Genomic DNA, 26,503 nt, shown 5'->3' with positions numbered 1-26,503 from the left:
TTTCCCATTTATTACCTCGGATTTGCAAAGGATGCAACAACCTAGCTTGTCTAAAGTGTTCAACTTTATTTGCTTGACAAACTTGACACTTGAGAACACAATCTTCTACATACCCTTTCATCTTTGGCCAATAAAAAGTGTGTTTCACTAACGATAATGTCCTGTGTACCCCAGGGTGTCCAGCAGAAGGGGCGTCGTGACACTCCTGAAGAATCTTGGACCTAATGTCTGGGATCTGTGGTACACAAATTTTGTCATTACGGAATAGTAAACCATTCCGAATCACCCACTGGCCTCTTGCAACCTGAATGGTAGGCTGCTCAGTCATCGAGTCTTGGTCAATCAATGAGCTTCCGTCCTGGATCTTCTGCCAAAATGGACCAAAATAACTATCAATCCTGCAAAGCCCTCTCAATGACTGAAATAAGTCAATAGAAATCTCGGTGAACGACAAAGTATTCACCTCTCTAATTCGACTAAGCGCATCTGCAACACTATTCATGGACCCTTTTCTATAACAAATCTCAAAATCAAAATCTTGCATTAAATCAGCCCGTCGAGCGTCTCCAAACCTTGAGAGCGTGAATCACAGCATAAAGCTCCTTCTCAAGGGTTGGCCAACGAGATTGAGTGTCGTCTAGCTTTTTACTTTCAAAAGCAACAGGTCTACCATCTTGAAATAGTGCAGCCCTGATGGCATAGTCACTGGCATCAGTTTTAAGAACATAAGGCCGACTAGGATCGGGTAATGCTAAGATAGGTGCTTCCTTGACTTTATCTTTCAAAAGTCTGAAGGCCATATCCAGATCATTATTCCAAGTGATAGGCTCATTTGACTTACATCCACGACCTTTCAACAAGTCGGTCATCGGTAGTGTGAGCTGACAGTACTCCCGCACAGATTTCCGAAGAAAAACAAGAAAACCTGTGCTCAATCCATCTCTAGTGATCTTGTGTCCCAAGGAAATGATGTCTGTCATAAAAAACTCACATTTACTTAACTTAGCATATAGTCGATTCTGTCTTAAAATAGATAAGACAATCGTGAGGTGTCTAACATGATCCTCAAGAGTACAACTATATATCAAAATATCATCCAGGAACACAACCACAAATTTTCCCAAATGTTCACGAAAAAGATCGTTCATCATTTGCTGGAAAGTGGCTGGAGCATTGGTTAACACAAAAGGTAATACGAGAAACTCGTAATGGCCATACCTAGTCCGAAAGGCGGTTCGTTCGACATGCGTTTCATGAATACGTATCTGGTGATAGCCAGTACGTAAATCTATCTTCGTGAAATATTTCGCTCCTGCTAACCGGTCAATCAGGTCATCTGATCTAGGGAGAGGATAACGGTTCTTAATTGTCAACTTGTTCAATCTCTTGTAATCTATACACATTCTCCAAGTGTTGTCCTTCTTTCTCCTAAGCAACACAGGTGCATCCCAAGGTGATTTACTTGGACGGATCTGGCCCATTCTCAGATAATCTTAGAGTTGTTTAGCCAACTCATCTTCCTCAACTCGGCTCATCCTATAAGGTGAAATACTAACAGGATGAGCACCAGGGATTAGGTCAATACGATGATCTACTGCCCTTTCAGGTGGTAAGTCTGATAGCAGTTCCTTAGGAAATACATCTTGAAATGAATCAAGTATCTTCTGTCATACTTTGCTTTCAAATACACTTGATTCATTGACATCCATAGAATGTATGAGAAATGAAGAAAGTGGAATCAATACCAATGGAAAGCGGTATACAAAGAAGAATCCATTATATTTCCAAAATCAACTGTATTTACAAGAGGTCCTTGAGAGGGATGTATACAATCACCTAAGATACTATATTGAGTATTCCTATGTTTAAAAGAAAAAATATGACTAGACCAATCTATCTGGACTTGAAGAGTCTTAAACCACTCAATCCCTAATAACAAGTCTACATGTTCTAGGTGCATAATATAGCATTCCAGAGTATCTTTGTAGTCCTGAATCCGGATTGGTAGCATCTCCACCTTTCGATCCCATACTTGCCGACCCGTAGGTAGGCGTACCTCATAAGTATGATCGTTGGGTGTCGTATCAAGACCCAATTTCTGCACAAGTTTGTAGTTAACAAAGTTGTGTGAGCTACCAGGGTCTAGAAGAATGTGGATTCTATGGCCATTCACTTCTCCATAAACTCGAAGAAGATCATGCAAGCCAAAAACTTTAGAGTTGAACAAACAATCAGAACATGTACTAGGGCGAGAAAGTACAGTAACTGGCGTACCTGCCAAAGACAACTGGTTAGCTGCTGCCTTTGGCTTGGGTCCTGCGTTGGTCTTTGCACCCTTTTGCTTCGGGCACTTGTTACGCATGTGTTCTTTTTCTTCGCAAATGAAACGTCCCTCCTTCTTGAGCTTCAAAGCTTTAAGAAGACGTTTCCTCTTCGCTAGTGTCGAACTTGAATTCTTCGAAGGTTGGTCCAAAGACTTTCCTTCAGTCGAGTTAGCCATTGGTGCGGAGAACTTTCTTTTGTGCTTGTTCCCTTGCTTGGTAACGGGTTTGGACTTGGAAGAGACCATTGTATCATCATAGATACGAGCGGAATGAATGGCCTCGTCCAAAGTTTTGCATTTGTTATTTTTAACCTGTAAACGGTATGAGTCGGGTAAACCGGCTACGAAGAACCCCAAGAGGTTGTGGGATTCATCTTCATAGCTTTCATCTGCAAATCCCTAAATTTCTGGAGGTAGACCTCATAAGTGAGGTGCTGCAAGGTCATGGTCAAAGCTGTAAACCGGACAACATCATAATCATCCTCTTTCTTGAGGAATTCTTTCTTGAAGACATCTTCGAATTGTGCCCAAGTCGTTGGCTTAGGTTGAGTTCCTTCCACCAAAGCAAAGCTTTGCCTGAGAGAAAACCTGCTGCTAGCTGGATCTTTTTCCCATCGTCATATGGATGGAACTAAAAATGGACTTGCCACTTATGTAGCCAAGTGTCCACTATCTCAATGGTACGCTGCTTTTGCTCGCTCCCGAACTGTTTCGGAGTAATGTTGGAGCCTAAAGCAGATGCCAAGGTATCCATACCCGAAAGAGTAGATAGGGTAGTGGTCAAAAGAGAAATGGAGTTCTGCAAAGCCTGCATCTGCGCGGCGATTTGTGCTTGACGTTCCGAGGAAGAAACTTCGAGAGCAACTTTAAATTTTGACACATAATCGTCGAAAAGGTCGGCATCGGTATCTTCCGTAGCCGGCAAGCCTTCCCATTCGATAAGGGACTCCAACTCAGATTCTTGGGTCGATATCTTGAAGAGGGCTAGGAGAGAGAAAAAGTGATCTTGCACAAGGAAAGTGCTAGAGAACTTGAGAGCTTGAGAGCTTGAAAACTTGAGAGATGTGTGGCAAGAAGCCCGCTTAAGGAGAATTTATAGGCTACCCCAAAAGCTAACTGTAGCTTTTGCTTTTGTGTTTTTTTTCTTTTTCTTTTTCTTTTTTTTAAGAAAACAGAATATATATATATATATATATATATATATATATATATTATAATATATATATATAAGGTTCAGAAAAAACGAAAGCAAAGGAACCATGGCGTGGGTTTTTTTTTTAAACAAAAGCTATAAAAAAAAAACAAGACGCCTATGCTTTCGCTTTTTCTCTTGCGTCTGCCACCCGTACGCCCACTTGCCAGCATTGACGCTTGCACACGTAACCGGCCTCCTGCATACGGATTTCGCCAGCACACGTGTCTGACGCCCGACTACCAGCGTGTGTGTACCAGCATGTGTGTCTGCCTGAACCGCCTGCCCATGCTGCCGACTGCGCACCTGTGCGCCTGCGCCCGCCTATGCATCTGGTGACGCCCGCCTGCCTGTGTATACCATCCGCCGCCAACGACCAGTTATCCACCTGCCTTGGCTGCGCATACCAGCTTCTTCGCATGTACGAGTTGTGCTACCACCACCCAAGCGACACTTCTCCTTCTCTCTCTCTCTCTAAAAAGAAAAAAAAAACAGTCGACATGCTTCTTCTTTTCTCTCTTCAAAACTGTTCATACGACTGCAAAAAGCACATCTAGCCTTCTTCTTGCTAAACAAATCAACCCTACTAGACCACCATCTCCATCATCATGGGTTTCTTCGATGAAAAAGCAACATACTAATCTGAAAAAACAATAGTATGCATAGAAAAAACAGCAAGCTTCTTGAACTCATACCTTTTCTTCGACCTCATCTTCTCTACCTACCGACTTGCTCGTTCACGAGGCATGCTCTGATACCACTGTCAATCCCCACAGGATCTCCTCATAGAACGCTCCTGATACGAGACTCGAAACCTGCAAACAAAACAAACAAACAAGAAGGGGGTGCACGCCTGACTCACTCCCAACCTCGACAACCGTGGACAAACCCACAAGACTTGGTTGTCCCCAACGCGCCACGAGCTGAGCTAACTAGATGGACGTACCGACCAATCTCTACCTCGTGACATCCCATACCGCCACGAAGCTACCCTTGCGGGCCTCGAGACTGCTGCCGGCCTCGGCTGCATGAAGCACATGTACGTCTGCACTAGATCCAGGCTCCTGACCATAGAGCTCTCACAAATCACGCGAGACTCTATCACTAATGACTAACCTTGGCCACCCTTTTATAGGCTCTTGGCCGGTCATCGGACGTCCACAATTGGGCACCTACCCATCCATACTAGGATGCCCGCCCATTAGTCTATCCCTAACTCAGCTCACCAATCAGCTTGCCTAGCTCCAAGCTTCCCCAAACCTCGAAGCTAGTCTTGTGTGCGTGGCTCACCAATCAGCTTGCCTAGCTCCAAGCTTCCCCAAACCTCGAAGCTAGTCTTGTGTGCGTGTAGCACACGGTAGATACACACTATGCACATGACAAGGTGTGGACTAGTCGGTATAGTCCAGTTGTAGAATTTTTGGCGAAGATATGTCGATGCCAACTACCAAACTCACCAGTGATGTAAATGTCGAACGATCATGCAAGCGCCTCATGAGTGTCAGCTCATGTTGAGCTTGACATCTCACACTCCCCCTCAAGCTCAACTCCAACTCATGAACTCTAAGTATATCTCGAAATCTGTGGAGCTTCTCAGCTCCCAAAGCCTTCGTGAAGATGTCAACGACCTGATCTTGTATGCTGAGGTAGACCAAGTCAAATCACCTACTAAGACTCTTTCCCTGATAAAGTGGTAGTGTACCTCAATGTGTTTCGTCCGCGCATGGAAAACCGGATCTTGGCCAACTGTATACTACTAAGATTGTCACAATATATGACAACCTTTCTCTCCACATGCAACCCCAAACCAGTAAGTAACTTGTGTAACCAAGCTGCCTCGCGCTATCACCGCAGCTCCTCTGTACTCGACAAGGCAATAGTGGACTGCTTCTTGCTGCTCCATGTCATAGCAGCACTCCCTAATGAAACCATAAATCCATTGGTGGATCTCCTGTCTGAGATGCTACCTGTCCAACCTGCATCTGTGTACCCATATAGCTCCAACGGTACACCTACTGTATAAATCAATGCATAATCAACAATGGCCCTGAAATACCGAAGTGTGCATCGCACACTGTCAAGATGTGGTTTGCGTGAAACCTACATAAACTGACTCTCTAAGCCAACAGTGTAACTCAAATATGGCCTACTGATCATCACATAGATTAAACTCCCCACAATCTTCATGTACATACTGGGATCCTCCAACACATTACCTGCATCCGTACTAAGCTTGCCATTTTGATCTAATGCCACCGAGATTGACTTACAACCAACCATCCCATACTTGGACAACATGTCCAATACATACTGTCTCTGTGACAGCCAAATACCATCAAGTGTGCGAATGATCTCAATGCCCAAAAAGTAGCGCAGATCTCCGAAATCCTTCATGTCAAACTTCCTTTTGAGAAGACTTTTCACATGCTTAATCTCTTCCAAGTTATCACCCCCAACAATATGATCATCTACATAGATGGTGATAATCACAATACCCTTATCACTCTTGCGCACATACAAAGAGTGATCTACATCTGCCATATGAAAACCATAGTAACAAGATACTCAACAATCTTGTCATGCCATGCTTGTGGAGCTCACTTCAACCCATACAAGGCATTACGAAGCTTACATACATACTCTGAGTAACCTGTATCCTCAAAACCAGGTGGCTAATCCATATACACTTCTTATTGCAAGTCACCACGCAAGAACGCATTTTTTACATCCATCTGATGTAAAAACCAACCTTTAGCTGCAGCCACCGCAATCACAGCTCTAACAGTTGCCATCTTTGCAACCGGAGCAAACGTCTCCTCATAATCAATCCCATGTGTCTGCGCATATCCTTTGGCTACCAATCTAGCCTTGTACCTGCTTATGCTACCATCACTGTTATGTTTCACCTTATACACCCACTTACATCCAATAGCTTTCTTGCCTTCAAGCAATGGCACCAAATCCCATGTCTCATTTCCATACAATGCATCCATCTCCTCATCCATAGCTTTCTCCCAATACACATTTCCAATAGCCTCATCAAAACATGTGGGCTCTACAACCTACATAACTTTTACTATATAAGCATAGTGATGTGCCACATAACCATCGTAAGTCAACCTCTGCACAGGATTTTTGACTCTTCCAGATCTTCGTAACTTTACATTCATGGCTTCCAAAGCCTTCTTTACACCACGTATCCTCATTGCTGGAATCCCAAGCTCCTCATCAAGGCTCATCTCCGAGCCACCAGACTCTCCATCAACAAAAGAATGCCTTGCAGAAATATCAGGCATACCAAGGGACTCAACCACTTTTTCTTTGCCTTTATACGATGTACCAACTACATTTCCAGGACTGATATTATGGCACAGCTTGCCACTCCATGGTCTATCAATACAACCGCTGCATGAGGACTCTCCTGGTCCACTCAATGACTGTGATTGCTCACTTACATTCTGTGCAACTACATTTTCACTTATATCAAAACCAACAGTATCTTCTTCAACAACATAGCAATCAAATACAACATCCCTGCTTGTCCTTCAATTCACATGCAACAGGATTATAACATCTATATCCCTTTTACTCAAGAGAATACCCAATAAATACACATTTTTTTACCTTTGGATCCAGCTTAGTACGCAACTCATCTCGCACATGCACATATGCAATACATCCAAAAACTTTCAAGTGAGACAAATCAAGTTTCTTACCAGTAAACTTCTCCTCTGGTGTTACATCATGTATAGCTGCAGTAGGAGTCATGTTTATTATATAAACTACTATAGACACAGCCTCAGTCCAATAGCTATACGACATATTCTTCTCTGCCATCAATGCTTATGCAATCTCAATAATGTGCCTGTTTTTCCGCTTAGCAACTCCATTTTGCTACGGAGTGTGTCTACATGTAAATTGTCTCTGAATGCCATTCTTCCCAAAGAAATCAGAGAACTCATCGGAGAAGTACTCTTCCTCTCCATCTAACCTTAGACACTTTACATGCTTCCTTGTCTCCTTTTCAACCATCACTCTGAAATTCTGAAAATGAGTGAAAACTTCACTCTTCTCCTTCATGAAATACAACCCACGCTCTCCTCATGTAGTCATCAATGAATGGTACATAATAACTGCAACCACCTATGGACGTAATTTTTGTCGGACCCCATACATCTGAATGTATAACATCTAGTACATTTCTGCTCACATTTCTGTCATGTGAAAATACATATGCTTTGTCTGCTTTCCAAATTGACATGCTTCACATACTTTCTGTATACCATCAATCTTAAACTTAGGCAACCCTGTCACAATTTCTTTAGTCTGCATGGACTTCATTCTTTGCACATTTACATGCCCAATTCCCTTATGCCAAATATCTGTATCTGTAACAACTCATGAACCATTTACAAATATTACAGCACTCACTTCAGACATATTTACATTCGGTGTAAACATTCTGCCGACTCTATTGCCGTTTGCAACCAGCCTGCACTTATCTTTAAAGTCTTCTATATAACAACCATCAGGATTAAACCGCACTGCAAACCCTACTCAATCATCTAAACCAAATTCCTTGGAATGTTCGGAACATAAAGTACATCTGCAAGATACTTCATCTTACCATCCTGCATAGATAATGGCACATCTTCAACATGGACAATCAAATGAGCAGTGTCATCCCCTATTTCAACAAAACCTGATCTTTCAAGATTCTTCATTTTCTTGAACCACTCACCATGACTTGTCATGTGGTTCGAAGCACCTGAATTAACATATCATACATCATCCTTCCATACTACTACATTATTTTCAGATACAGATTAGCTACATGTTACATAACAAACAACCTCTCATTATTCTCATTATTTCTGCTAGAGGACGTATAGTTATTTTGCTGCACTTTTTCATTTCGCATGTCATTCTGTATCTTGTAGCAATCTGTCTACACATGTCCAAGTTTACCATAGTAAAAACCGCCTTGTGTATCATTATGCTACCTTTGCCTATTACCACGACCTCTTTTTTGACTCCCCTTGCCTCTAAACTGACCTCTTCCACATGTGTGTTATTGTTGTAAATCTTGAGACTATTGTGCTGCTGACCATAATTCTGATTACCTGTTCGGCAACCACCTTGATCACGGCCTCAGCCTCTACCTCGTCTTCTACCTGCACTTGTGTAGAAAGCCTACTGCTCCAAACTACCTTTATTTTGTGAAGACTAGTCTTCATCCAAACTCTTTTCTTCAATGATCAGCATTGACACCAAATCTGTACAGTTGAGAATGTTCTCCTGAATCTGAATAGAAGTCTTGAATATATATAGCTAGAATGTTCTCCTAAGTTTGAATAGACGTCTTGAATGCCTTTTATTGTGGCTCGAGACCATGTAGACATACTTCCACCTTATCATCATCATCAACAGAAACACCAATAGATGCAAGGGATTCCACAATGCCCTTGATCTTCAAGGCATAATCATTCACAAACATATTTTTCTTCTCTACAGTGTGAAGCTCAATTCTTCAATTGAATCTTTCATGCTTGGTGTTAGTTTCTTAGAGCTTCACCAAGGTGTCCCGTGCCTCCTTCGATGACTTGGCATCCTATATATGTCCAATCATAGTGTCTTATATGCTAATAGAAAGCCAATACATAGTATTCCTTGCTCCTTAATTCCAATCCTTATATTCTTTTACATGTACAGCAGTTGGATTAATCTCAAGTATCTCTGGTGTCTCCTCATGTTCACCTTCAATGTAGTCCCAACAGTCTTTTCCCATCAGGAAATTTGTTAATCTAAACCTCCAAGCATGGAAGTTGTTTTTGTCAAGCTTTTTTGCAACAATCTGGTTAATTCCATCATTCGACATCTTGTCTGTAACACAAACTTACCAAAAACAACACTCTTGTTTGACCTGCACAAACTATTGTATTCTCTGCAGTAATACTATATTGCACCCAAACTGTCTACACAACCAATTACCCTTCATGCAATTCCAAAAACAAAATCTACAGAGAATCGAAAATTACTCAGAGTATACGCGAACGCTGGCGAAATGAAAAAACGGACGTCAAGACGCACCTGAAACGCATTTTTGGTCCCAAAAAATTATGTCCAAAGAACCATATAGTTACCCTGCAGCTCCACTCCCACGAAGACAGCTCCTCAATCGGAGTTCATTTGTCAGGGCGTCCCAAAGAGCTCCCAACAAGAGTGTAATAGCCAACACAAAAAAGGAACAGTAGATGAAGCTCTTACCCTCGTACCACTTCCAATGCTTCTCTTGCTTGCCGCTTAGCTCCTTAGCATGAACCAAGCTCTAATACCATAAAAAGATGCAAGGGAGAAGGAAGCTTCAGCTCTTGCAAGCACACACACTCACACAAACCCTAGAAGAGCACACAAGATGAGAGGCTGAAACTTGTTCTTCAACAAAAGAGATCTACAAGAGAGATAAAGTGACTAACACACATACTTAAGAGTACATAATGTGAACACGCTAAGTGGAGTGGGTAGGTGTGGACTAGTCGGTGTAGTCTAGCTGTAGAATCTCTAGCGAAGATATGTCGATGCCACCTACCTAACCCACCAGTGATGTAAATGTCGAACAGTCACGAAGGCACCTCATGAGTGTCGACTCATGTTGAACTTGACATCTCAACAATGCGAAGTATTGGCACCAGCGGCTGAAGCTCCTGAGTCTTGCCTGAGATCATGTGTCATGGAGTAGTGAGTTCCTCGTAGAGCATGGTGCACTTTGTGATGTCTATCTTATTTGGGTTAACTTGACAGGGCTCTATGGGATAGGTCTCAATGTCGTATTTCTCCCACCAAGAAACGTTCATCCTCCAGCTTCAAGAGTAGATCATCGTCATCTCCCACAAGCCTGCTCATATAAACTGTCCATCCATCTTCTAATTCTCTGTTCACATACTTCTCCTCACTCCTCCATAGAGGATGAAGGATATAGGCAACGGCATGGATGGGGCTATGAAACCAATCCCAACGTTGGTTCCGTATGCCTTTCAAATCTTGGATCCTTTATAAGAAAATCCAAGAGTAATGAAGTTTAGAGAGAATGAAAACATAAAGTTATAAATATTCTTTAGCCATGGGCAATTGCTAAGAATGAGAACTTAGCTTTAAACAATGCAGTACATAAGTCAAGAGCTTCTCCTATTTTGTCCATGAATTCATAAGGAAGGCCAATAGTGCTCCCCTCCATTGTCATGTGCACACTGTGTATCTACCGTGTGCTATACGCATGCAAGACTAGTTTCAAGGCTTGGGGAAGCTTGAAACTAGGCAGGCTGATTGACGAGCTGCGTTAGGAAAATACTAACGGACGGGCACCCAAGTATGGTCGGGCGTGTTGGGGTAAAGGCGTTATGCCCACCCTTATAGTGTGTACAAGCCCATAAGTTATAGTACATAGTACACTTAGTACTTTTAATGTACTAAGTGCACTATGTGTACTAGTGCAATATACATGTGTGATAGGGGAGTCACACACTCATGCTTTTCATGAGTTGACTTATCCCCACAACTCTCTCTCTCTCTCTCCCTTGCTTCTCTGTGTATGTCTCCCATGAATGAACTCTAAACCCTAATTCTAGTTTCTCCCCATCAACTGGTATCAGAGCTAGGCTGGCCCTTTGAATCTCTCTGCTGCATAGCTCTCATTTCACACAGCCATCAAAGAGGAAAGCGTGGCTCAACTTCTGCTATGCAGGCTGTGTGTGTAGCTCCATGGAACCTGGAGGGCTGAAGTAGCTTGTCGGTTGTGACCCAGTCAGTGTGAGCAGCAGCAAAGCGAAGTGAACGAAGGCAGCAGCAAAGCGTTCGTCACTGTTTACACAGCCATTTAATCGTACGAATCAGAGTGGCGCTAGGCGGCGAAGCAAACAAAACCCAGCCCAAGTCGCGTGTAGACGTCATCAGCCAGGCGAGCGAAACGAAAGGCGTATATAGCGATTTGATCGGCTGGCGCAGCTTCTGGGCGAGAGGAAGCACGACGGCAGCAGCACTCCATCAGTGTCAGGCGCCACCTGACTCAGGCGTGTCAGGCGCCACACGCTAATCGTGTAGCGTGGCTGAGGCAACGAGCGAATCGCCAGCGCCAAGCGAAGTCGACCTCAGGCGATCAATGCGCCGACTGTGCGAACTCAGGCGAACACACGCGAAGTTGGCGCTATGCTTGATTGGCTAATGCTCCTTATCGCCGTGTAGCGTTACCACCTAAAGCCAGCCCACGTGGCTGCCAAGCAGCAGCAGCCACGCTGCCCAACAGGCGCAGCTAAGCTGCCCAACCAGTCAGCGCAGCAGCAACAAGTCAAGAGCTTGTGCCTCCACGACTCCTGCAGCACGCTTGAAGAGGCTCCCCAGCATCAGCAGCAGCATCAACAGCAAAATCGACGCTCTCCTTTACTGCAAGAAAAAAAATCAGAAATTTCAGAGGTATTTTTGCTTCAATTTTGCGAATTTCTTATGAATTCAAGCAATTGAGCAGGTACAGGTGCCCAAATTGCTCAATTTTGAGCTAAATTGGCAAAATTGGGTGACATTGGTCACAATCAGGATAAATTTGCAGGAAATTGGTCAAATCAGGATCAATTTGCAGGAAATTGGATGTCGAAATTTGGGGCTTTTGATGTAATTGTGCAATTAAGCACTCATACATGCTGTATGATGTGAGAAATTGCACATTTGGGCAAAATCGCAGCAAATTGCAGCAAATTGCAGTGCAAATCAAGGGGCTTTTGTGCCGATTTGGTTGATTTGCATGCAGGCAATCGCATTTGATGCTGTGGTTAATGTGCTGATGCCTTACAAGCACTCAATGTGCCTGTAAATCAAGGGGCTTTCATGTATTTGATGTATATGTGGCCAGGGGGAAGCATCGTGAACACTCTGGATGCCTTCATCGTGAACACTCTGGATGCCTTCATGTGCGCCAATGTACCATGCATGATCAGAAATTGATCTCAAATCAAGGGGCTTTTCAAGTTTGTATGCTTGTTGAGCTTGGCAAAGCAGCAGGCAAGCCATTTATGCCTTGAATCCTCAAAAATCAACTTGCAGTCAAGGGGCTTTTGCCCAATTTCTGTTCGGGACTGTTGTATGCAGTTTACAGGACTGTAAAAGTCTGATTTTTACTCATTTGGACAGCCAGGAGAGCATTTATTGCTATTGTACCTGCTGGTACAGTTTTGGTACAGATTTGTACATGTTTTGGCATGGCTGTACACTGTTTTGAGTGATCAAAAGGTTCAAATTCAGCTGCTGAAATTGCCGGTACAGGTTTGGTACATCATTTGTAAGCACTTAGTACTGCTGTACAGTACTTTGGAAGGGCAAAAGAGCACATTCAAGGTGCTGTCCAAAATCTGCAGCAACCAGATTTTGGTGTTTTCATCACAAAAAGTGGGAGAAAAGTTGCATTCTTGCTTCCGCAGTGGGAGATAAAGCTTGGGAGAACATTTGTTAGCACTTTGTGTGCTTTGGGTGCAGTGTTTGCACATCTTTTGGGTGCAGTGTTTGCACATTTGCAGGGAGTCAGGCATTACAGGTTGTATTTTGCTATGGCAACCACAGGTGAGAGCTCTTCATTGCTTCACATCAAGAAGCTTGAAGGCTCGCAGAATTATGATATTTGGCAAACCCAGTGCTACAATGTGTTGCTTCAGAAAAAGCAACACAAGCCTATCAAAGAAAGGGGTGTGATGCCCGCTTCTCTTACAGCTGAAGAGTGGGAAGATATGGATGAGCTGGCAAGATCTACTATCATGTTGTCTGTGTCAGACTCATTACTTTTCAGCATTCGTGAAGAGAAGACAGCTTGGGGAATGTGGCAGAGATTGCAGGACTTGTATGCCCAACAAAGTGCCTCAAGCAAAGTGTATTGGTTGAAGAAACTCATAGGTCTTCAGATGAAGGAAGGGGCTTCTATGACAGCCCATCTCAATGAGTTTAATGGTATTGTCAGCCAGGTTATAAATCAAAAGTTGGCAATGGACGATGAGTTCAAAGCCACTTTTTTGTTATGCACTTTGCCAGAGAGTTGGGACACATTCAAGACAGCCACTAGCAATTCGAATGCTATGCTGTCATATGCAGATGTTGAGGGTGCTCTTCTTCAAGAAGAGATGAACAGGAAAAACAACTCTGTTGGCAAGTCTAATGCAATGAATGCACGTGGGAGATCCCAGCAAAGGGGGAAAAGCCAAGAAAGGGGAAGGAGCAAGTCTCGCTCCAAAAAGGATTTGGAATGCCATTATTGTGGCAAAAAATGGACACATCAAAAAGCAATGCTACAAATGGAAAAATGATCAAAAGGAAAAGGGAAAAGGCAAAGACAAAGAGAAGGATGAAGCCAAAGATGTAAAGCCAAAGGGCAAAAGTGGAGTCAAGATCGAAGAAATCAATGTGTCACATGCAGGTGGCAGTGAGGATGAGGTCCTCTTTACGTCTTCACTTGATGCCCATTCACTTCTTACAGGTGGTCATGGTATGCACTCATGGATCATTGATTCAGGTGCCTCCTTTCATGTCACAGGTTGCAGAGACTTGTTTGTCAGGTACACTGCTGGCAATGAAGGAGTGGTTTATTTGGGTGATAACCATGCATGCAAAATTCTTGGCAGAGGTGACGTGAGGCTTGTATTTTCAGATGGCTCACAGCTTATGCTCCATGATGTCAGGCATGTGCCTGAGATCAAGAAGAATTTGCTTTCTACTGGACAGCTTGATGATGCTGATTATGTTACCACATTTGGTAGTGGAAAGTGGAAGATTAGTAAGGGCTCACTGGTTGTTGCCAGAGGCTCTAAGGTGGACACTCTTTACTTCATGCATGCAGGTGTTTGTCACCATGCTAATGTAAATGCAACCGAGCTGCCGGAAATTTCTATGTGGCATAGCCGGTTGGGACACATGAGTGTCAAAGGAATGGAGCAATTGTCTCGTTTGGGTTACTTGCCTTCTCTAAAGTTTTCCAGTTTTCAATTTTGTGAGCATTGTATATATGGTAGGCAACTACAGTGCCCCCACAAGAAAGCTCTTGGACAGAAAGATGCTCAGTTAGAGCTTGTGCATACAGATGTATGTGAGATGCCTCAGCTTTCTTTGGGAGGGGCAAAATACTTTGTGTCTTTTATTGATGATGCCACACGCAAGGTGTGGGTTTATCCTCTTCGTTTGAAGAGTGATACATTCTCAATGTTTGAGAAGTTTGTTGCTCTTGTTGAGAATCAAACTGGCAAAACACTGAAGGCTTTGCGTTCCGACAATGGTGGAGAGTATACGTCCAAACAGTTTCAGGACTTTTGTGATGCTAAAGGCATCAAGAGGGAGCTCTCTACTCCTTATGATCCTCCACAAAACGGGACAGCAGAGAGGATGAACAGGACCATACAGGAGAAGGTCCGTTCTATGTTGTCACATGCTGCATTACCTCATGGTTTTTGGGCTGAAGCTGTTATGACAGCCGTTCACCTTATAAACAGGTCACCTAACACGAGGCTTGGTGGAAAAGTGCCAGAAGAAGTATGGACAGGGAAGCCTCCGTCATACAAGCACTTGAGAGTATTTGGTTGCGTTGCGTACGTGCACATACGCAGGGAAATGCGCACCAAACTTGATCCTAAGTCTCACAAATGCATATTCCTAGGATATGGTGACAGAGGTGAAATGGGGTATAGACTTTGGGATCCCATGAATAGAAAGATCATACGCAGCAATGATGTCATTTTTGATGAAACATGCATGTATAAGGAGCCTGCAAGGCAACAGGAGCCTAGCAGAGTCATCTTTGATGATGATGGACATCATGGACAACAACAAAGGGCTGTAAATCAGCCATTACAGCAGGAAAACCAGCCCTTAAATGGTGCTGAAAATGGTCCAAATGGACAGCCAGATATGGCAGAAGATATCCCTATGGATATACCACAGTTAGAGGAGATACCGGGCATGATTTTTCAGCCTTATGGCATGGAACAGGAGCCACCAATGGGTGATATGCAGGCTGGACAGCAACCTGCAAATGATGGTCATTGGGTACGGAGGTCCACTAGACCCTCCAGAGTCCCTGACAGGTTTGTTCCAGGGGTTGACTACTTGATGCTCACTGACTGTGGGGAGCCCTCATGTTATAAAGAGGCTTTACAGAGGGCAGACAAAGCTCTATGGGAGCGTGCCATGAAGTCAGAGATGGATTCTCTGCACAAAAATGGAACTTGGAAGTTGGTGCCTTTGCCTGCAGGCAAGAAGGTTTTGCCATGCAAGTGGGTATACAGGCTCAAAGTTGCATCAGATGCTAAGCCAAGATACAAAGCCAGGTTAGTGGCTAAGGGCTTCAAGCAGGAATATGGTGTGGACTTTGATGAGATCTTCTCTCCAGTGGTCAAAATGACCACACTTAGAGCTGTGTTGGCTTTGGTTGCGCATGATGATCTGGACTTGATTCAGATGGATGTGAAGACTGCTTTTCTTCACGGTGATCTCCATGAGGAGATATATATGCAGCAGCCAGAGGGTTATGCAGTGAGTGGAAAGGAGAAGCTTGTATGCAAGCTGAAAAAGAGTCTTTATGGGCTCAAACAGGCACCAAGAGAATGGTATCATAAATTTGATACATTCATGAAATCTCAGAAATTCAGGAGAAGTGACATAGATCACTGCTTGTACACCAAGAAAGCTTTGGATGGCAGTCTCTTGATTCTCATTTTGTATGTTGATGATATGTTGATTGCCGGGAAATCTCGTAAAGAGATGGATGCCTTGAAGCAAAGGCTGCATCAAACCTTTGATATGAAGGATTTGGGTGATGCAAATCACATCTTGGGTATGCGGATACTTCGGGACAGAAATCAGCATGTGTTGTATTTGTCTCAGAAGGAATACATTGGCAAAGTCTTGCAGAGGTTCAATATGGACGGGGGGAAGAAAGCTAGTACTCCTTTGCCTCCATATGTGAAACTCAGTGCTATGGACAGCCCACAGTCGGATAGTGACAGGGCTGATATGGCCAAGATTCCGTATGCTTCAGCTTGTGGCAGTCTCATGTATGCCATGGTTGCTACTAGGCCGGACATTGCATTTGCAGTGGGAGTGGTTTCTAGATACATGGCCAACCCTGGCAAGAAGCATTGGGAAGCAGTGAAAGGTGTCATGAGATACCTGAAGGGCACACAGGATTTGTGCATTTGCTTTGGCAAACAGGATGCATTAGTGCATGGTTACACGGATTCGGATTATGCCGGTCATCCAGATAACCGGAAGTCTACTACCGGTTATGTATTTACATTCACAGGAGGTGCTGTGTCATGGATATCCAGGATGCAGAAGTGCACTGCCTTATCTACTACAGAGGCCGAGTATATTGCAGCCACAGAGGCTTGCAAGGAGGCATTATGGCTATCTCGGTTAGTGGTTGATTTGGGTTATACAGGGGATATTCCATTGTTGCATTGTGACAGTCAGAGTGCCATTCAGTTGGCAAAGAACCCTGTTTTTCATGCAAAGACGAAGCATGTGGATGTGAAGTATCACTTCATCAGAGAGGTGATAGAGAACAAGCAAATTCAGCTTGTTAAGATTCACACGGATGACAACCCGGCTGATCTGTTGACGAAGAGTTTGCCTCCGGAGCGGTTTGCTCATTGCAGACACTTGATGGGCATTGGATGAGGCCATTTTCAGCCTTGATATGGCCTTGTATATTATCATGTACATGCTGATTTTTTCTTTTCCTTTACTTAAGGGCACTTTGCCTTTAAGTGGGAGGTTGTTGGGGTAAAGGCGTTATGCCCACCCTTATAGTGTGTACAAGCCCATAAGTTATAGTACATAGTACACTTAGTACTTTTAATGTACTAAGTGCACTATGTGTACTAGTGCAATATACATGTGTGATAGGGGAGTCACACACTCATGCTTTTCATGAGTTGACTTATCCCCACAACTCTCTCTCTCTCTCTCCCTTGCTTCTCTGTGTATGTCTCCCATGAATGAACTCTAAACCCTAATTCTAGTTTCTCCCCATCAGGGCGAGCGCCCAAGTGTGGACGCCCGATGACCGGCCAAGAGCCTATAAAAGGGTGGCCAAGGTTAGTTATTGTATTATAGAGAGTCTCGCGAGTTTGTGAGAGCTCTATGGTCTTGGAGCATGAATCTATTGCAGACGTGCACCTGCTTTGTGCAGCCAAGGCCGACAGCAGTCTCGAGGCCCGCAAGGGCAGCTTCGTGGCGGTATGGGACGTCGCGAGGAGGAGATTGGTCGATACGTCAACCTAGTTAGCTCAGCTCGTGGCTCGGTGGGAACAGCCAAGACTGTGGGCTCGCCCACGGCTGTCATGGTTGGGAGGTGAGTCAGGCCTGCACCCCCTTGCTTGTTTGTTTGTTCGTTTGTTTGCAGGATTCGAGTTTCGAACCAAGATCGATCACACGAGGGGATCCGTGGGGATTTGACAGTGGTATCAGAGCATACCTCGTGAACGAGCAAGTTGGTAGGTAGAGAAGATGAGGTCGAAGAACGGTATGTGTTAAAAAGCTTGCTGTTTTTACTATGCATACTGCAGATTTCAGAATAGTATGTGTTTTCCTTCATCAAAGAAACCCATGTTGATGGGGGGATGGTAGTTAAGTAGGGTTGATTGCTTTGCAAAGAAGAGGCAAGTTTGTTGTGCATACGCATAAACTGCAGAGAGAGAAACAGGAAAAAAAAAAAAAAGAGAAAAAGCACGTTTGCTTTTCATGAACGATAGAGAGAGAGAGAGCGAGAGACGGGTTGGATCGCCTATTTGTTGGCCGGTTGTGCGCTGGCGGGTGATCCTTGGCGACGTGTTGTAGGCGACACTACAAGAGGCGGCCAAGCCTACCAAGCCAGGTGGCTTGCACAGCCAGCCCAGGTAGCGCAGCAGCACCTACGCCAGGCGACCAAGCCTGCGGCCAAGCCTGCGGAACCAACCCAGGCAGCGCCCAGGCCAAGCGGGCAGTGCCCAGGCAAGGCCAGCACGCTAAGGCCCACGCAGGCTAGCGAGGCACACGCCGGCGAGATGGCACAGGTAGCGCAGGTGACAGCCGCACGTATGACACGCAGGCGCCGGCAGGCGACAACAGCTCCACCGGCGGGCTAATCCAAGAGTCGGCAGATTAATCCTGGAGGGGAAAAAAAAAAGGTAAAAGCACACGTTTTTTTTAATGAGCTTTCTCTTTTTTGGAGTTTAAAATTTTTTTTAAAGTTTTAAAAGAACCCTCCTTCAAGGTTTCCAAGGTGTTTTATTTTTTTAAGAAAATAGAATATATATATCCATATATATATATATATATATATATATATATATTATTCAAGAAAAAAAACACAAAAGCAAAGCATAAGCTAAGCCTAGCTTTTGGAGATTTTTTGGCTTTTGGGAAACCTTTATAAACCTCTCAAGTGGGCTTCTTGCCACACATCTCTCAAGTTCTCAAGTTTTCAAGCTCTCAAGCTCTCAAGTTCGCTCGCACTTTCATCAGGGTCTCTTTTTCTGTCTCGTGTTTGAGAATCATCTTGAGAAAATGATATTGTGCTCCTGGCCAAAGGGAATGGAGAGAAATTGGTAGAGGCTGAAACCATTACGCAAATCAAGGGTGGAGGCCAACTTCAACTCAATCAAAAGCTTTTTGAAACCTGTAAATTGAGGAATGAGACGAGGAAAGGAAGGCTGCATGGACAGAGGAGGCAGAAGATGTGGGCAGGAACAGGCACAAAGGGAAGAAGAATGCAAGCTGGGGCACACGCATGTGCTGGAATAGACGCGAGTTCAAAAGAGGAACAAGCAGAGTAAAAGCATGGGCTGGACCAGATGCAAAGGTTGTCTGCAGGTTCCAAGGAGCTCGCAAACTGCTTCTTCAATTCTGATTTAAGGTTCATTTTGAACAGCAGATTAGGATTTCAGACTGCAGATTAGGGCAGATTAGGGTTTTGAACTGCAGATTAGGGTTCAAACAAACTGCAGATTAGGGTTTCAAACAGCATATTCCTTTATCTTAAAATACTTATATGTTTTGAATCATCTTTCTTTAACTTTAATTTGTATGTGTGTATTCAAGAGTCAAGTCCGATCTGCATGCCTTGCTTATAAATACTGGTGTATGTGTTACGTTGCATGTCAAAGTGTAGGTGTGAGTGTTGGTTTGAAGGCGTCTACATTTGTTATATCCAAATCAAACACCTTGCAAAAACGTCATGTGAGGAGCAGGGAGGAGGGACTCACATTTTGAAAAAGCCCAAGCATCCCAGGAATGCTAGCAGCTTGCAAAGACCTTGGCTTGATGGCCTGTAGACAAAACCCACAAAGCATGATAAGTGAAGCTTTCATCTCGCTGTAAGCATCTAAAACCCTACCTTACCTTGTTAGCCCTTGCTGTAAGCAGCGGAACTTATGAAACCCTAACTTACCTTGTTTACCTAATAAGGATTTCAACTTACTGTAACCATGAATCACAAACATGAAAACCCTAACTTACCTTGTTAGCCTTGACAGGGACAAGATCTTCCACTGACAGGTTTTCTTTCGTGACCGGACAAGTGCCATATTCCTGCACAGAAAAGAAGAAACCCTACTGTACAAAATCTCACAGGAAATGAAAAGAAGAGAAAACAGAAAAGAAACCTAAATGAGCACTAATTCACAGACTACATAAACCCTTACCGAGATGTGTTTCTCGATGAGCCTTCTCTCGAATAGGAGGCCTGTGCGACTGCTAACAACAGGCTCTTCGGGCGTGACGCCCGATACTGCGAGAAAGGCACATGAAAATCAGTGATTTTTCTCGCATTTGCAAAGCACGCTGTCAAGGAGACGCAAAAGCAACAGAAAAAAGCAATCCATGGCGACTATGCACTTACTTGCACAGAACATGTCGAGCTCAACCCTTGATTCCACAGAAGAGCTACTCGAAGAAGAACGAGATCACTGTCAAATGTATGCTTATGCTTTTGAGGTTTTACATATGAGTATGTAATTAAATATGGGTCCCCAAATTAATTAATTCATTAAACTGCCGAGAGTAAACCTTGCAACAAAAGAAATAAAACTCGGATCATAAACCTTATGGTGCCTTCGATATTCATCGGAGGCCGACTTCGAGTGGTACAAAAGCGGATTGAGATGGACAGGGAGAGGAGGCTAAGGTGAACGGAAAGAGAGGGAGGCTAGGGCTACAACGAGGGGGAAAGAGAGGGGGCGAGGGGGAGAGGGTGGTCGAGGCGAGGACACGACACACAAGCTGGGGTGAAGGGGAGAGGGTGATCCAGGCGAAGGTTGGGGCGAAGACGAGAGAGAGAAGGAGAGGGTGGTCGAGGCAAGAGCAAGAGGGGGTGGCCGTTGGGGCAAGGTAAGGAGAGTGAAACGGGAAAAACGCAGAACCTCGGGAAGTGTGCCAATAAGAAAATACAGACACAATAGAAAAACACCAAATTGGGTCCCAACTTCCCCTCCAAGCGTGTGCCAAAAGCATCCTCGCTAGTCCAAGCTTGCTCTACAAGCTTTCTTTTTTTTATAAAAATTGGATAGTAAAATATTTTTAAAATCTCACTCCCATGATAGAGAGGGACGCCTAGACACAATGCAGGCTGTGTGGAGGGGAGAGAGGGAGAGGCTGGTCGAGGTAGGGCGAGAGAGGATGGCTGTTGGGGCAAGGCAAGGAGAGGGACACCTAGAAGCAACACAGCCTGGGGCGAAGGGGAGAGAGGGAGAGGCTGGTCAAGGAGAGGGCGAGAGGGGTGGCCGTAAGGCTCTAACCTTATCCTATTAATTCATTAACGGGGCTCATTAGAGCCTCGTTAATGAATTATGGGCACATAGTGAATATGAATTATACGAAAGTTTTAATGATTTTAAACAAATTTATGTACCACTATGTCCCTTGTGAAAGGATCGCAATTTAAATTAAATAAAAATTTTAATGAATTTAAATAAATTTATGTACCACCATATCAAAGTTTAAGTAATTAAGTGTATGTCCTTGTGAAAGGAGCATAATTTTATAATTTATTAGTTAACAATTTTTGCTTATACACAGCTCTACACCTCCATATTTATTAGTAAAGATCTTGTAAGTTCATTGGTTCTGAAAAGCAAGGCAAGAAGAAAAAAACAGTACCATTTTATTAATGTATATATAAATATAAAATTTTAAAAAATCTCTCCATGCACCATTTTATAAACCAATTATAGTATGCCTTGCATAGCATTGGAGTGAAGATCAATGTAGCAACGCACATAGATGTATCAAGCAAGAAGAGATAGATGGAAGTACCACTCTCAAAGTAGATTGATAGAATGAGTGAAGTACAAATGAAGTGACGTGATAAGGTCACTTACACACACTCGTAAGAGTGCGTACATAAACTCAGGGGGGAAAACCTCCTAAAGATGAAAAAAGTGCCACGATCTATTATTAGCCTACATCTATACATCACTACCATACTGCCATATAAATGGCCACAAATCCCCCTGTAGTGATGACATGAACATGTATAGGGATTATGTGGCCCATCAATCCCCAAATGGCAACCAATAAGCTCAAAGCTTTGCGACTGAAAAGCTTCAAACTTCTCTTGTGAGAGAGCCTTCCGTGAAAATATATTGTTATGTGTAGAGACATACGCTAGGATAATCTCTCATACAATGAGTCTCTCTTGACATAATAATAATGCACCTCAATGTGCTTTGTGCGAGCTTGAAACACTGGGTTCCTCAACGACTAATGAACTCTTGTTAGCAATGACCATAGAGCTGGGGGACTACTATGTCCAACACTAAAATTTACCAAAAAGGTTTCTAAGCCATACACACTCCACAATCACTGTAAAAGTCGTCACATACAGCTTCACAGCTTCAAGTGGCCATTGTCTGCTTCTTGTTACTGAGCCGCCATGATATACATGAATCACCAAGATGAAAGGAAAAGTCACTAGTGGATACTTGTGTATCGTAACATCTAGCCTAATCATAATCACTAAAAGCATGCAGCTGAACATCACCTCCCTTAATATAGAATAAGCCAAGGGACAAAGTGCTATGTGAGTATCTGAATACTCACTTAGGAGCCTGTTGCGCCAATGCTTACTTCTAGGACTGTGTATAAACCTACTCAACTAGGAGACCCCAAACTAAATGTCTGGCCTCGTATTACATAGATAGATGAGACATCCAACAACAACCTACAAAAGTGATGTATCAAATGGTTCACCTATATCTCGGAGACAAGCTTAGTGCATGTCTCTATTGGTGTAGCAACTGGCTTATAGTTATCAAGACTAAACCATGTAAGCAGTCTTTGTATATATTGTTAACCCATTTTAGGGTTAACAAGAGCTACTGCCATTATCTTACATCAAGGGTCAAGGTAGATACGACAAAAGGTCAATACATTCAACGGTGTCCAAATCTAAACTTGGACGGGTGCTCATAATAGTCCAAGAGAATACTTATGGCGATTTTCGATCTAAGAATGTGTGGTAACAAGTTAGGATGAAGTCCCAAGTGATGTGCTTCATGGATATTTTATGAGAGTAGTCATTGTAGTAGCATTAGGCCTCTTATGAGCCTAAAGTGCCCGGCTGGCCCCACAATTTAAGTGAGTGTGAACACTTATGGCTATGTATATAAGTGAAAATCTCTCCTAATACAAAGAACTCTCCCATTGTGCAATAAATTCTTGCTCTTGCTAATCTCTCTAATCCATGCCAGTGAGTGTGACTGAGTGAAGTGAGGTGAGAGGAGGGACGAGTGCACATAGTGCAATGCGGCAGTGTATGACAATGCATGTGGGAGGCTACATTGGAATCGCTACTCCAGGAAAGGTGGAGCTTGGAGACCTCAAGGGTTATGAGCTCGGCCATCGAAAAGACCCCCCCATGACAGTTGTAGTTCGACAGGTAATCTTCTTGTTGATGTGTTTCACCGCTGTCGGGAAGCCATCCCTTGGCTTTTTCCAGTGTTTGCTTTCTAATCTATGCAAACCCATTGCCCATTGTCTTGATTAAAGGTTTTCCACAAAAAAATATGTGGTTAATATGGAAATTTGGATGTGATTTTGTGAGAAATAGCTCTTTTTTTAATCTTTTGAAAGAATGATTTTTTTGGCTTAAATGTGTTATTTTGTTAATTTTTAGTGTTTGTTAAGTGTGCACATAGAGTGTGTTAGGTTCAGTTTGCATTCATTGCATCAAACAATACAACGGATTGTAATTTTGTGATTTTTAGCTCTCTTTAGAATTAAAATCTTGAAATTGACTAATCTTTCCTAATTTATTGGTTTTTTTCATTAAAGGGTAATTAATCCAGTTCAAGAGGCAAAAAAACTAGAAAATGTATTTTTTGGGGTCAAAATCGAGCATGTAGGGTGTCAAAATTAATGTTTTGGGGTGCTTTGAGAGCATCCAGATGCATAAAAACATCTAATTGCATCAATTTCTTCACCAATTAGAGAATTTTTACTCTCTTTGGCCTAATTTGCATAAAGAAAAGAGCCAGAATTAAGGACTTAATTAATCTTTAATTATTAGTTAATTTACACTTTAGATTAAGCACAAAGCTTAATCTAAAGTGTAAATTAACTAAGCTTAATGATCCAAGGATCCATCTGATGATGTGCTTAATGGTGTGGATTATGGATTAATTGATTATTAATAATTAATTAAAGACTCTTTATTAATTCAAAAGGGAGAAAGATTAGTTAATCTTTGATTAATTTCTAATACCATTTTAGACAACTCATTAGTGGCTAATGAGCATTTAATATAAAGATAATAAATTAATGATAAGTTTGTAACCTCAAATTATGAGAAGGACAAGAGAGAGAGAGAACATGAAGAGCAAGAGAGGTGCAAGAGGTGACAACATGGACAAGAGATAGAGAACATGAAGAGAGAGAGGATGCTATCTCCCTTATAACATCATAGGAACAGTCCAAAGAGAGCGAGATTGATAAGAAGGAAGAGTGAAAATGAGTTGGAAAGGGAGAGACAGTGATAGACTATTAATGAAATAGAGGAGCGGAGAGGGTTAAGGGTGATGGAGACAAAGAGGGAGGCAAAGTGGAAAGGTATGTAAGGTACGGTACGAATCAGTTATGTAAGGTACACATTCAAGTACATGTTGAGATTTGAGGTACGTTAAATACATAAGGTACGTAAAAACATAAAAAATATACTATATAGTGTATACATATACAAAAAAAAGGAATAAAAAACAATTCATTTCTGAACAACACATTTACCAAAATGAGAGCTATCAGTAAACAAAAGCATAAATAGGTTTCATGAAATGGAATCACTCAAACGTTCACTACCCATGACTTAAATGCCACAGGTTACATACTATAAGCAATCAATCGAAATTTAAAGTTAAAAGACAGTTTACAATCGATACGGATTCGATCCTACATTAAGCAAGTGCTTTTTTTAAAAAGCTCTCTATTTGCCTGTATATTCTTTATGTTCATTCAAAAAAATGAAATATTGACCTATTATCCGAGACTATGATAAACTAAACTTCGGTAAATGGTAAGCCGCTATGGTGAAATCGATAGACACACTGCAATCAAAATTTAAAAGATAAAAGACAACTTACTATCTAGAGAAGCTAAAAAAGAAGAAGTTATAGTCACTAGTGTCACCATCACTACACATTGCAAAGCGCTTAATCCACTTCATTGTTGCATGGCCTACTACGGGTGGATAAATAAGCGGTTGCAGATGGGCGTCTATGGGTAGTGAAAAATCGATAACTACGGGAGAATCCTGGGCCAAAGGCTAGTTAGTAGGAAGGGGGGAAAACTAAAAAAACTACCACGTATGGATCCGTACTCTACTGTACACTAAAACATACCTTATTATATGCAACCTTGGAGGGAGGAAGGTAGAGAGAGAGAGAGAGAGAGAGAGAGAGAGAGAGATGGTAGGAGAGAGAGATGGTAGTAGAGGGAGATGAGGGTGGTAGATGTTATGTACACATTATTTGTGCATATACTAGGAGGCTAACCCACATTAGGCTTGTGAGCATGGGAGCATGGGAACAAGCTCTAGTGGAGCATGGGTTAGGACTAACCTTAAGGGTAAAGGTTAGGGTCAGGCATCCAAGGGTCACACATGGGAAATGGAGAGTCAAGAGTCACTTGAGGGCCCTCCTATATAATAGGGGCATGGGGCACACTCAAGGGAGGTTCTCTTGTGTAGAGGATTGTATCTACATTCTTGCCATTTCACTATAGAGCTGAGTGCTGCTGTATTGGAGTTATACCTCTCTTGGTGGTATGGGACACTAAGGTGAAGGTATGTGGTACTCCATTATATTTCATGTGTGCAACCCTTGGGCTCGGGGGTGGTTGGGTGGTAGAGCTTATGCCTGATTTATGCATGTTTATGCATGTTAATTATCTAGAGAGATCTTAGGGTTTTAACAGTGGTATCAGAGCAATCTCTAGTTAATTGTTGTTGTTTCTACTTTCTTATTCCAATTTTTGGCATTTTTTTAAAAGTAAATTTTTATATTTACTAAATAAAATGTTATTTTATTGGTTTGTTTTGGTGATTTTGCTCGTGGATCGTCGATATGGCGATTGGAACGCATGTTACTTCTACTCAATGGACGAATCGACGTTGCGGGGGAATCCCGTGAGTTTAATGCTATTTCTTCCCTATTTTTTATGGTTAAAATAAGCATTCATGGAAATTCTTACCAAACTTCATATATTTTATTGTGAATATTGTTGGTAGAATGGATTCCCTAAATTTCTAAAATTTTTAGGAAATTTTTCCTAATTTTTAAGAGATTTTTTGAGCATTTCTTTGGTAAAAATGTATTTTTAATACATTTTGCGGGTTTTCCGCGGGCATGTTTTCAATTTTCTGCCAATTTTTTCTTGCTGAAAAGCAATGTGGGGCAGTCAATTGATGCGTGAGTTCTCTACCGTGTGCGTAAATATCT

The 26,503-nt window shown here is 42.7% G+C and overlaps 1 protein-coding gene across 3 annotated transcripts in view; it reads right to left on the bottom strand.

Annotated features, from left to right (window-relative positions):
* Positions 1-20,548, bottom strand: part of LOC147608927 (pre-mRNA-processing factor 19-like) — a 48,395-nt gene extending 27,847 nt beyond the window's left edge. For all 3 annotated transcript variants that reach the window (XM_086788638.1, XM_086788637.1, XM_086788639.1), the window contains exons 1-4: positions 20,416-20,548; positions 20,219-20,304; positions 20,034-20,105; positions 19,781-19,843 (exon numbers count right to left, since the gene is read on the bottom strand). In XM_086788638.1, the coding sequence (XP_086644764.1) occupies positions 19,781-19,843; positions 20,034-20,105; positions 20,219-20,304; positions 20,416-20,428 (234 nt within the window). In that variant the 5' untranslated portion in view covers positions 20,429-20,548. The remainder of the gene's footprint in view (positions 1-19,780; positions 19,844-20,033; positions 20,106-20,218; positions 20,305-20,415) is intronic.
* Between the last annotated feature and the right edge of the window lie 5,955 nt (positions 20,549-26,503).

This window comes from Cibotium barometz, chromosome 52 (genome assembly GCF_041138505.1).
Source record: "Cibotium barometz isolate CiBa-2024 chromosome 52, ASM4113850v1, whole genome shotgun sequence".
Classification (NCBI taxonomy): domain Eukaryota; kingdom Viridiplantae; phylum Streptophyta; class Polypodiopsida; order Cyatheales; family Cibotiaceae; genus Cibotium; species Cibotium barometz.
Note: the sequence above shows the minus strand (reverse complement) of the source record. Positions and strands in the feature narration are given on the sequence as shown.